This window comes from Hippocampus comes, unplaced genomic scaffold, assembly GCF_001891065.2.
Source record: "Hippocampus comes isolate QL1 unplaced genomic scaffold, H_comes_QL1_v1.1 scaffold7, whole genome shotgun sequence".
NCBI lineage: Eukaryota > Metazoa > Chordata > Actinopteri > Syngnathiformes > Syngnathidae > Hippocampus > Hippocampus comes.
Genome location: NW_017842060.1, coordinates 4,665,635 through 4,677,621, shown reverse-complemented (window position 1 = coordinate 4,677,621; position 11,987 = coordinate 4,665,635). Strand labels below are relative to the sequence as shown.

The 11,987-nt window shown below is 43.7% G+C and overlaps 3 protein-coding genes across 5 annotated transcripts in view; 2 read left to right on the top strand and 1 right to left on the bottom strand.

The window, feature by feature from the left end:
* The first annotated feature begins 479 nt into the window (after window positions 1-479).
* On the top strand, window positions 480-4,808 carry cyp2u1 (cytochrome P450, family 2, subfamily U, polypeptide 1). Of its 2 annotated transcripts, XM_019861817.1 has the most exons (5): window positions 480-1,694; window positions 2,342-2,992; window positions 3,396-3,557; window positions 3,877-4,044; window positions 4,121-4,808. In XM_019861817.1, exons 1-5 carry the CDS (start codon window positions 1,271-1,273, stop codon window positions 4,300-4,302), a joined length of 1,587 nt encoding a protein of 528 aa, XP_019717376.1. In that variant the 5' UTR covers window positions 480-1,270; the 3' UTR covers window positions 4,303-4,808. The 2 variants fall into 2 exon arrangements, with proteins under 2 accessions (XP_019717376.1, XP_019717377.1); XM_019861818.1 differs by lacking the exon at window positions 3,396-3,557.
* Window positions 4,809-5,121: 313 nt separating this feature from the next.
* hadh (hydroxyacyl-CoA dehydrogenase) lies at window positions 5,122-8,042 on the top strand. Its single transcript, XM_019861827.1, has 8 exons — window positions 5,122-5,315; window positions 6,109-6,237; window positions 6,311-6,468; window positions 6,769-6,895; window positions 7,102-7,191; window positions 7,289-7,361; window positions 7,533-7,649; window positions 7,724-8,042. Exons 1-8 carry the CDS (start codon window positions 5,199-5,201, stop codon window positions 7,840-7,842), a joined length of 930 nt encoding a protein of 309 aa, XP_019717386.1. The 5' UTR covers window positions 5,122-5,198; the 3' UTR covers window positions 7,843-8,042.
* Window positions 8,043-9,828: 1,786 nt separating this feature from the next.
* Window positions 9,829-11,987, bottom strand: part of lef1 (lymphoid enhancer-binding factor 1) — a 53,717-nt gene continuing 51,558 nt past the window's right edge. For both annotated transcript variants that reach the window (XM_019861821.1, XM_019861822.1), the window contains exon 12: window positions 9,829-11,225. The gene's annotated coding sequence lies outside the window, so the exon portion shown is untranslated. The remainder of the gene's footprint in view (window positions 11,226-11,987) is intronic.

Below are 11,987 nucleotides of genomic sequence, written 5' to 3'. Positions count from 1 at the left end.
CAGTGCTTGTGCTACTTTTTTAAGTACTGGCCATGGAGAGGTAATTATTTTTTGAGGTTGTCATACCTGTCAACTTTTCGGAGCGCCAACCTGTATAAACTACCAAAAAAATCCTTATGAAGAGCAAAAAATCCTTATAACATACCAAAGCATTTTATATGTCAAAATAAACGGCAGAAAAACCCCCACGAAATATGAATGATATATTTGTTTCCTTGTAGAACTTGCTTGTACACTATCCAATGAATACTCTGCTGTTTTCAACTAGGAACCACGTGATTTACTGGAAAGTTACCGGAAATGAAAGCATTCGAGTAGGCTAGCACCATTCTGGGCAAAAGCAAACGGAACTACCTGTTAGGGGGGAACGAAATTTTCAGAATCCGTATGATTTGTGCGATATGGCCATATACGTAAGATTCACCACAAAATCCGTATGAACTATGGCTAAACCGTATGAGTTGACAGGTATGGGTTGTACTTCGGGTGACAAGTTTGCAAATCACTGGTTTAAAGCGTGAATAACAGTTCAAACCAATAACTAGGTGAGACAGGGATAGAACGCTGTTAAATCTCGGTAGGGGGCGCAACAAACCTTTTGTCTTTTTTTTTTTTTTTTTGTACTTGTGTATGACTACTCCCCCCAAAGTTATCTTGGACATACTCCCAACTCATCCCCAACCCTAATGAGGACGAGCTAAAGAAAACGGATTGACGGCGGGAGCAATAATGAACAACAGAACTGCTCCGAAGTGACACAAGTGTTGAACCATTTCAACTGCATTGTCAAACGGCAAGCAAGATTGGTCAGTGAAGATATCTGAGCCATTTGACTTTGAATTCCTTCCAGTGTCTGTCACATGACCAATGGACCATAATTTTATTGGCCAGATATTGGTTGAAGTGAAAATTGATTTATTGTGTTTAACCTGTGCTCTGACTGTACCATTTCATTTTGAATTTGAATGTCGACTTTGAAGATTTTTGCACGAACATTTTTATGATTTTTATTTATAAGAAATGTAAAACACGTTGATAAAATCAACTCTGTTGAAAATTTATAAAGAGAATAAAAAAACTACACTTTGATGCCTGCAAGCCAAAATTCCGGGAATGGTAAAATCAAACCTATCAGAGAAGCCTATTTTCTCTGTCCACCAATAGGAGACCAGCTCACCACAACATTGGAAAGATGGTTCGTGTCTGTTTACTTAGAAAAGCAAACATGGTTTGATTTCGCGTTGTAATACAGTCCCCTAACTTTGACACTATGCTCCCGCATTGGAGCAAGTCGCTGCTGTCTGAAGTAAACGTTGCAACTTTGCTCGTCTTCGTCGTTGTGTATTTGTCTCTTCACTACCACCTAAAACGCCGCCGCCGCCGCCACCGTCGTCTGGCTAACATACCCCCGGGTCCCAAGCCCCTGCCGATAGTGGGCAATTTCGGCGTTTTTCTCATCCCATCTTTCATCCGGAGGAGGATCGGGAACGCGTCGAAGCCGAGCTCGACACCAGTGGAGGCGCTGACGGAGCAAGCGGCGATCTACGGCGAAGTGTTCAGCCTGTTTGTCGGCACGCAGCTCATAGTGGTGCTGAACGGCTATGACGTCATCAGAGACGCTTTCCACCACCGTCCTCAAGTGTTTTCAGACAGGCCGGACATCCCTGCGGTTACCATCATGACCAAACGCAAAGGTGCGTAATTAATGGGATTAATGTAGTATTCGTATTCCAGGAGTTTTTTTTTTTAATTTCCTGACATTTAATGACATTGTTTCATGAACTTTTTAATGACTAATAGCATTTATTTTATTGGATTATTTATTCAAGGGCATTTTCAGTTAACAAATATATTTTTATTGCATTTTAAATGACTCATTGAATTAGTGAGTTTCATGTAAAAGTTAAATGATTATTCTATGACATTTTTAGTTATTTAATGGTATTGTTTAGTTGTTTACACCTTCGTAAATTGTAAATGCAACAGCATATTGAGTTGTTTAATTTTGTTTTTAATTACACACAGAGGTGCAATGATTAATCAGCAACTATAAATTATCAAATGAAACAATTATTTTTGATAATATATCGATAAACTCAGAATGTAAGCCTTAGCAGGAAATTTCTCCGATTTTTTTTTGTAGTCCAACGTGAAATCAGACTTACTACCTTTAGCATTTTTTCGTTTATTGACTTTTTTAATGGCATTAATTTCTTAAATTGTATTTTTAATGATTTAATGAGTGTCTATAGTAATGAAGCTGGATGTAACTTCGGAAGTTACTTGCTTCAGTACTAAATCTTCCCTGTTGACAACCATCTACGTCACCGCCACAACCAAGGTATCGTCTTCGCGCCGTATGGGCCGGTGTGGAGAAAGCACCGCAAGTTCTGCCATGCCTCCCTTCGAAACTTCGGTGTGGGGAAACTTAGCCTGGAGCCGTGCATCCTCCAAGGCCTGGCGACGGTCAAAAGTGAGCTTCTGCGACTACGTCAGGAAGTTGGCAAGGGCGGCATGGACTTGATGCCGCTGGTCAGCAACGCCGTCTCCAATGTTATCTGCTCTTTGGCCCTGGGCGAGCGCTTCCCCCAAGACGACCGCCAGTTCGGGACCCTGCTGGGCCTGATGGTACGAGGCCTGGAGCTGTGCGTTAACAGCCCCGCCGTCCTCATCAACGTCTTCCCACCACTCTACCACTTGCCCTTTGGCGCCTTCGGGGAGCTCCGGCGTGTGGAGCGCGACATCACCGCCTTTCTGAAGAGGATGATCGCTAAGCACCGCGACACGCTGGACCCAGAGAACCCCAGAGATTTAGTGGACATGTACTTGGTGGAGATAGCACGCCAGAGAGCTGCGGGTGTGGAGGACAGCAGCTTCGATGAGGACTACCTCTTCTACATCATTGGGGATCTCTTCATCGCCGGCACTGACACCACCACCAACTCTCTTCTGTGGATCTTGCTCTACATGGCCGTGCATACTCACGTCCAAGGTAAAAACAAAAAAACAACAAACAGAATCAGCAACCAGGTGGCTTCCACGGGAATATAGTTTCCATGCTATTTGCAAATAACAAAAATCCTCTTGTAAATGACACCCCTGAAAGGCCTAATTTATCTCAAAACGCCATTCCACATTGAAATGAATGGGAATTTCATTAATCCGTCCTAGTGTGTTTTTTCATCAAAGAAATAGCACTCTAGAGTAGGGATAAACAACTTAAATAAACACTGGAAGGGGCGACAATTTTCCATCACTGCAACTGACACTACCAAGAACTAAGCGGAGGCACAGCGGGATTGGTCCCAGGTGTACCGTTACACTAATTAAGTTAAGAAGTTCACAAAATGGATGGATGAATTAAGATAACATTTTTGCGTCTACCGTGGATTCAGACAAGGTCCAGGCAGAGGTGGACAAGGTGGTGGGACGATGTCGTGTTCCGTCTCTGACTGACCGGGGTCGTTTGCCCTTTACCGAGGCCACCATCATGGAGGTCCAGAGGCTGACCTCCGTGGTTCCGCTGGGCATTCCACACATGGCATCAAAGACCACAGGTGACATCATATGACACCAAATCATGCTGATTTTTTTTTTACCTGTGCCAAGCACATAAGAATGTGTTTTGTGTGTGCAACTTCCGTTTTTTTACTGGGTCCTATTTTAGCAACACATTTTTGTATATGTATAAGGTTTTCTCTGACCAATCAACCAATTAGAGGACATAAAAATGCTGAAGTAATCGAAGGCCAGTGCTCTTGGCCCTGTGAGATGAATTTGAAATCTGATTCGTCAAACAGTCACAATGACCGTAGTGACTGAGAAGGCCTTGGTGGCCCCGAAAGTTATTTTTACTTTTGTGCAACACATTTGCAGACTTCCGAGGTTTCACGATTCCGGAAGGAACGGTACTCCTGCCCAACCTGTGGTCTGTCCATCGAGACCCCGCCATGTGGGACCAACCCGATAGCTTCAGGCCTCAGCGCTTCCTGGATGATGAGGGCCAGGTGGCCAGAAAAGAGTGCTTCATGCCTTTTGGGATCGGTACCTTACTCATCCTACATGGCAAATCTGCGTGTGAACTTATGTAATTTTCTATTCTCTCTCTCCTGGGTGTCAGGTCGCAGGATGTGCATGGGCGAGCAGCTGGCCAAAATGGAGCTCTTCCTCATGGTCACCGGCCTACTGCAGGCCTTCACCTTCCGACTGCCGGACGGAACGCCGCCGCCACCCATGCATGGACGTTTTGGACTGACGCTGGCGCCGTGTCCCTTCACCGTGTCCGTCAGCCCTCGTGGGTGAAATCAGCCGAGTGGATGTCCACAAAGGCAAACAGTGCAATATATTGTACATACAAAGTCACTAGACACTTTATTGGGTACACTATCGGTACAGTATCATTTTGGGTTAGTACTGTAACGCTGGGGATAGCAAAAATGCTGGTTGTTTATTCACAGTTAAATGAACAAGGCCTGGTGATACATTGTTCACCTGGTCACTCACAAACCATGGAAACTACATTTCACCTCGCGTGAGAAAATCACTTTGGTAGGCCAGGAAACATGAGGAACAAGCATCCGTCTCCCAGCATCTCTGTGCACTAACTAGCGGGCGGATCTGTAGCCCCTCGTTGCTGGGAGTTCTTTTTGCTAGTTTCCCCAATGTGTTACAATACACTACGCACATTTTTAAGTGTTATTTTAATTGAAACAAATATAATTGACATGGTGTCCATAAATCATGAGAAATGTGGATCAGTGCAGTTTTGCTGCTGTTTTTTTTTCATACAATCTTTATTGAACATGTTACAAACAAATATATCAATACACATAGGAAAAAAAGAATAGCCAAGGGCATATATTTTAAATAACACTACATCAAGAACATAAAGCAACAGTCTTCTTTGCTGTTTTTGGAATCCAAATGGTATTCCTACCTACACTGTTTGCTCTCCGCCTCAAAAATCAACGTTTTCAGTGACTACATTCTGTAAATTGAATTTTGCTCCGATAATTTTATAAGAAAGACTTCCGGGTTTTTTCCTCCGACTATGCGTTGCCTCGGCTGGCCCGTCGGCACCTGTTACGTGGCGTCATCAATGTGTGTCAAAAGTCACACAGGCGGAGAAGTGCCTGGCGTCACGTGACCAGCAACCGTCCTGTTAGCTTCCAGTAGGTGGCCAGCTACTCGTCGTTGTCATGGCGTTCTTCGGGCACCATATGTGCAGAGCTTTCTCCTCATCGGCCTTCAGGAGTGTGGCCATCAAGCATGTGGTCATCATCGGCGGAGGACAAATGGGTGCGGGAATCGCTCAGGTGAGCCGAAAATGAGTTTCGAGTGTTAGCCCAGCGGCTACGTGGCTAACCGATTGTCACCGAGATCCTGGTGACCTCACGAAGACTGTCACCGGGATACTAACGTGCAAATTAAAGTATTTGCTGTTATTTATGCTGCAGCTTATTCAACATTTGCCTCCCTTGAAATGTGACAATATATGTCGTTCAATGAACTCACCTAGCCAAGTTAACTTTAACTGCAGTTGAATGTTTGTCCAGCAGATGTCGCCACCGGCTTGCTTTGTGCCCGCTTAGGAAACACGTAACTGTAAAAGTCAATCATTTTCTTATGTTCTTGAGTTTTTACTTGTATGGGCCAAATTCACCCTCATGGTTCCAGGCTGAAGGTGGTGGTCATCAATAAATTGTTAAATATATTGTTCTGGAGCGACATAATATGAAAATTACATTTTTAATTGTGAATCATTTGTTCTTGAGAGTGCCTGCCCAGCTGTCAATTATGCCACTTATGTAGGTAGAATGTTAATTTACTCATCTCAACTATTAAAAATAACCACCGCTGCTTACAAATTGATCATACGATGACAGTTAAAAAAATTAATTCATCACATAAAAAGAGTAAAACAGCACAAAACATAGCAATATAAAGTCTCATGCTGAGTCAAAACTGAAAAACAAAATGTATTACATGTCCTCTTATGAAATAAAATTCAAATAGGCGAACCGCTGTTTACGGTAAAATGTCTAAAAAGATAACGCAGCATCATATGTGCGTTCTTTTGCCCTCAAACTCCTTGAATGTTTGCGTTAGGTCGCTGCGTCGACAGGCCACCAAGTAACGCTGGTGGACACGTCAGACGCCATCTTGACGAAGGCGGTCAAGGGCATTGAGGCGAGCTTGAAGAGAGTGGTGAAGAAAAAGTTTGCTGACAAGCCTGAGGTTAGTAGCCCGATTGTGGCGAAAGAGGAGAGCTGCAACTAGTTTACCTAATGCGTTCATATTTTCTTTCTAGGCGGGTGTGGCGTTCATTGAGAAAGCTCTACGCAACGTGTCCATCGCGACAGACGCCGCCGCCGCTGTCCAGAGTGCAGACCTTGCGTTAGAGGCCATCGTGGAAAACCTGAAAGTCAAACAGGATCTTTTCAGCGTGCTTGATAAGACTGCGCCGGCGTAAGCGTTACAACCTTAAGGGCTTCCTGTGCGTTTTTTCCTTCTAAAGCTGCAAAAACATGATCGAGTTATAAGTGGTTGTTAAAGGAATGGAGTGTTCACACCACGTTAAAAAAAAAAAAAAAAGTATGTGTCAACTGAATCTGTTTATTTAAAGGTGAGCAAGCTTTCCACATTATTGAATTTTTTTTTTAGATGTACCTGAACTGTGCTGGTCCATTTTAAGTCTTTTAGGTGTCGGTAGCACTCTTCTTTCTTTCTTCTGCTCTTTCTTCAATCCAATTTCTGTCTGACTTTCAGACACACCATATTTGCCAGCAATACTTCGTCGCTGCCCATTGGCGACATCGCGAGTGCCACCTCCAGGCTGGACCGGTTTGGTGGCCTGCATTTCTTCAACCCGGTCCCCATGATGAAACTCGTCGAGGTAACGCAACACACAACCTCATAGATAACGAAATGTTGTTTATTCGCCTCACAATGGGGATATTTAATCTGATACCGTTTGCATTTAACAAATTAAAAATGACCTCTATATGAGAACATTACAACAAATCTATTTTTGTTTGACCAAAATTGAACATTTAATGCAGTACCTCCACGTGGATGATGTCACTTTTCCACCCCCGCCAGGTCATTGGAACATCCGCCACGAGCCAGGAGACATTCGATTCCCTGATGAACTTTAGCAATGCGCTGGGCAAAACGAGCGTGTCCTGCAAGGTAGGACGGAAGGAAAGACGGGGAAGGTCGCAGTCTTTCCTCCAGTGAGGAAAGTAAACCGCAACGCTAGCCGGTTAACCGACACGCTTCCGTTCAGGACACACCAGGATTCATCGTGAACCGTCTGCTCGTCCCCTACATGCTGGAGGCCGTCCGTCTGCATGAGAGAGGTACGAAACCGCTCTTCCGAACTTGGATCTATGCGTGTATGCCGGTGTCAAACTATGCCCCCGCGCACCGTCCCGCTGCAATGTGTCTTGACAGAGTTTTTTAAAAAAAGATGTTGCGCATAAGTCACGACAGTGGACGCTTGCGTTTCATGGAAGGTCACGTGATTGCAGGTCACGGGTCCAAAGAAGACATCGACGTGGCCATGAAGCTGGGTGCTGGTTATCCAATGGGACCCTTTGAGCTGCTGGACTATGTGGGTTTAGATACAGCCAAGTTCATTTTAGATGGTGAGTCGAAATGTTGCTTTTGCAAGTCGACAAATGAATCTGGGCTCGGGTTGACCAATTTGTGTTGTGATCAGGTTGGAGCGCCATGGAGCCAACTAATCCTCTCTTTAGCCCGAGCCCTTTGCTCAACAAGCTGGTCGCAGATGGAAAGTTTGGCAAAAAAACGGGAGAAGGATTCTACAAGTACAAGTAGCTTCACTTTTGTTAGGAATGGCGACAGCAGCGGAACCAGACCGATGAATAAGTACAATGTTGCTGTGGTGATAATGTGACTCACAATAATGCTGTGTGCCTTTTTTCCCTGAATAATGACTGGATTAGCACTACCAAATGTGCTAACTGTGGATCATGAATAAACACGGGGGGGGGGGGTGTATTTTTGTCAATTACCAATTGTTAATTTTTTTTGTATTTGAACAATGAAAGTCCTCTTAGCTATTTAACTCTCTTGAAGTAATATTTGAAAAGCATGACTTTGGCAATCGTCAGAGAATGCCCTGCCATTACTGAAGTGAACACAGGGGGGTGCTGTTGCTTTTGAAATGAGAACGTAAGACTCGCTTAATGAAGCTGAAATTGTTTTATGTCAACTTTTCACACAAATGATTTGTTATACACTCAATCTGACTCATTTTCACTCGTGTCCCAAGTTTGGTATTACCGAGCGCTCCACATATTCGTATGTACAGTGGTGCCTTAAGATATGAGCTATCAATCTGATTGCTTGCTCTCACTTGCGAGTGTAAACTTGGGATACGAGCGCTTTTTGGTGCCAAGTGGGACTCAACTCACTTCATCCCAAGCGTCAGGGGTGACAGATAAAATGTGTGAAAGGTCTGTGCATCGACTGTGACTTTTCACATTTTCTGTTGGCCAAACATTTAGGGATACAAAGAAATACATAAACGGATGCGAAGCAGAGACATTTATCGGTCTGAAAAGGGTTACAAAGCCATTCCTAAAGCATTAGGACGGCAGCGAACAGCGGTGAGAGCGGAACAGTCGTGTCCCTTCCCCATCTGTGGCCAGCCTCCGAAAATTAACCGAAGAGCACAGCGACCACTCATCCAGGAAGTCACGAAGGAACCCGGGACAACATCTAAAAAAAGGTCAATGACTCGACACAAGAAAAAGGCGACAGGGCAAAAATGACATCCATGGCAGAGTTCCCAGGTGAAAACCGCTCGGCATCACTTTTCTGTGGAGAATCCATTGGTCGTCTTAAGATTTCATTGTACCCTGCGCAGATTCAGGACACTCTGTACCAGGTGCAGAAAAGCAGCCCCAGGACATAACCCAGCCTTCTCCGCGTTTCACAGTAGGGACAGTGTTCTTTTTTTCTTGGTATGCTCCGTTTTGCATCTGTGAACATCGAGCCGATGCGCCTTGCCAAAAACGTCCAGTTTTGTCTCATGTCTGAACCGGGCTGCCTCATAGCTCTGATTTTTGTCAACACAGCGGGTTTGCCCACCTCGTCATCTCTCCTCATTTGCAATTTGTGTGCGTGTGTGTGTGTGCGTGTGTGTGAATTGATTGACTTGAGGTTTTCAAAAGGAAAGCTGGAGTGAAGGTTAAAAAAGGAACACCTTATAAATTAAAATCCTAATTTTGATCTTAATATTGCTTAAAACTAACCCTGTGAGAAATTCAGAGGAAAGTCAAGAAGAAGGTGAAACGTCAGTAGAAATAGATTTGTAGTTGAGATGGGTTCATCCAAAAATAACTGCTTAGCATCCCAATTTCAACCAGGAGTGTCCACACTTTTGAAGGGCCGCGTATGGAAACATCAAAGTTGGCCGCCTTGACATTTTTCATTCCACACTAAACCATTTCATCAGTGGAAGTAAAAACCTGTGAAGCTATATTGTATTTATTTTTATATATGCCGTATAGTTGACAAAAAAACCCCAGCTAGATAATGAAGCAAAAATTCAATCAATGACATTTTAATATCCTTGGAGAGCGACTTTTAGCCTTTAACTCGACTTGTCTAAAATTTCCTTTCCAATCTTGTAGGACGACTCGCTCCTTCACTTCCTCTGGTCCATCTTCAGTGTGGTACACACCACCAAACAGCTTCAGGGATTTCCACACCTCCATTACGAACACACACACACACACACACACACACACACGCACACACACACACACACACACACACACACACACACACACAGGATCAAATAAGCAAATTGTGCCTTTTTATTGATTTTTCTTAAAAAACAACAAAAAAAACGTGGAAACATTTCAAAGACGACCACTTGGGAAGCAAAAGTGCTCCTCCAAGATGACAGCGACCCCACATCGTATAACACGGGATAGGCATCATCATCAAAATCATCATCATCATCATCATCATCGTGGAGCAATAGTAAAATAGAGAAAATATTACAGAGATGCTTGCGTGGGAGTGGGGTGGGGGGGGGGATGACAGAACAAAACAAAAAAAACAAAACAAAGAGCTCACCATTTTGCTACCAGGAGGAAGGGGGGAAAAAAGGTCCATTGCAATAAAAGAGACTGTCAAGTGCTGGGGTAAATATAATATCTGCTTCATTTGTCTGCATGTCCATTCACAAAATATAGGCCTCACTCTCGCATGTTGCCTGAAAAAAATCAAAGTCCAAGGAAAATGACCTGGGGAAAACGTACACACACACATTCACCCACTCACAGCATTAGTTTACAAGATTTCAAAAAAAGAAAAAGAAAGAAAAGGGGAAAAAATGGCTTTCAAAGCTTATGTTCATATATAAGAAATGCACACCATGATAAAACAAGGGCTCAAGATGATTTAAAAAAAAAAAAGTAAATGGAATAAAAGGTTGATCCTTTTGGCCAAGTCGCTGGTCCAACCTATTCAAAAATAAAATTAAAATAAATGTGTGGAGATGAGATGAGAAGAAATCCCTCCATGTTCCTTTAGTGCAATCTACAAGAGGCGATTGGTCCGTTTGGTCGGAGGGAGGGGTCGGGGTGGGGGGGGCAGGTACCCCGAAATGGTCGCTGGACTCCAGTGAAAAAGTGGGAATGTTGACCCGAGCCAACTGGGGGGGGGCGCCCCATGGGCCTTAAACTACATTTCTGGAAAAATATAGTCCACATATTTATGATTGTGTAGTATCAAAATTTGTGCTCACCGATTTTGGAAGCTTTTAGTTAATTTCTCGTGGCCTGTTCAGTTTCTCACTCCTGAATTTGACAAAAGAGCGAACAAATAACTTAAAAATAACTTAGTTGGAGTGTGCAGGTGGTGTGTGTTGATTATTGGTGCGAGATTTGTGTGTGTACAGGGAGTGACACACAAACACACGCGCACACTTTGAGTGAAAGAACGTGAGTGACGGTGATTGTCGTGTTCAGTTCAGTGTCTTTCCAACAGGGAGAGTGTGACGTGTAACTTTTAAGCGGTGTGAGGTGAAAAGTGTTGGGGTAGTTTCGGTGGTGGGGAAGGGGGCTGGGCAGGGGTTGGTCCTCTGAGGGTCTTCATGGAATCTTATCAGGCCTCCATCTCAAGCAGAGGCCCCGCAGCGGCTGCCTTCGCTTTGCATGTGGAGAAGTTGTTCCGTTTTCCTCCTGCGATGACAGAAAGACGTGCGTGGCGGTCATTTATCACCATAGCGACGAAAAGGGGTTGCGCCAGGAAAAAAATGTATATATATAGATATATATAGATATATATAGATATATATAGCTACACTTCATATCAAAAGCATACAAATGAAAAATGTCTGGAACAGATGAGGGACTATTTCCTGAAAACATACTTTTTTTTTCTCTCTCTCTTGAAAAGATCCATTCCTATTCGTAAGAACGGTAATATTAGATTTGAAATTATATCTAAAAACGTGTCAAAGTCCTATATGATGGAAAGAAAGTATTTCTCTGTATTTGTGACATTTCACAAATACATGTGATCTTCAAGAGGAGAAGTTTTGTATACTGTATATATATTTTTTCCGAACCCCGTCGTGCATTTACTTTCAAAATGAAACTAATGTGATATTTTTGCGGAAAGTCGAGGCAAAAGGGCATTCGTTAAGTTTGAGTGAAAACACGGCACGTTTTTAAGAAAGTTGTACATCAAACAGAATCGGCCATGAAACGCAGAGGTCAAAGGTTGACCAGTGCAAAGAGTAAAAACAAACAAACAAACAAATAAATGATGTCACTTCTCAAGTTAGCATCTTCCCGTTAGCCGCCGTATAATCATTTTCACCACATGCTGCATGAAAGCAACCGCGGCCTCCCCATCTCGACATCTCCAGCACAACCCTGCAGGTCCTACGCACCCCCCCCCCCCAACTCCCCCCCCTGCGGCCCCCGCCGACAAGAACC

Coding starts and splice junctions, on each gene's coding strand:
- cyp2u1 (XM_019861817.1), top strand. CDS start 1,271: ATGCTCCCGCATTGGAGCAAGTCGCTGCTGTCTGAAGTAAACGTTGCA. Junction 3,558..3,876: donor CATGGCATCAAAGACCACAG/GTGACATCATAT, acceptor ACACATTTGCAG/ACTTCCGAGGTTTCACGATT. Junction 4,045..4,120: donor CTTCATGCCTTTTGGGATCG/GTACCTTACTCA, acceptor CCTGGGTGTCAG/GTCGCAGGATGTGCATGGGC.
- hadh (XM_019861827.1), top strand. CDS start 5,199: ATGGCGTTCTTCGGGCACCATATGTGCAGAGCTTTCTCCTCATCGGCC. Junction 6,238..6,310: donor AGTTTGCTGACAAGCCTGAG/GTTAGTAGCCCG, acceptor TTTTCTTTCTAG/GCGGGTGTGGCGTTCATTGA. Junction 6,469..6,768: donor CTTGATAAGACTGCGCCGGC/GTAAGCGTTACA, acceptor TCTGACTTTCAG/ACACACCATATTTGCCAGCA.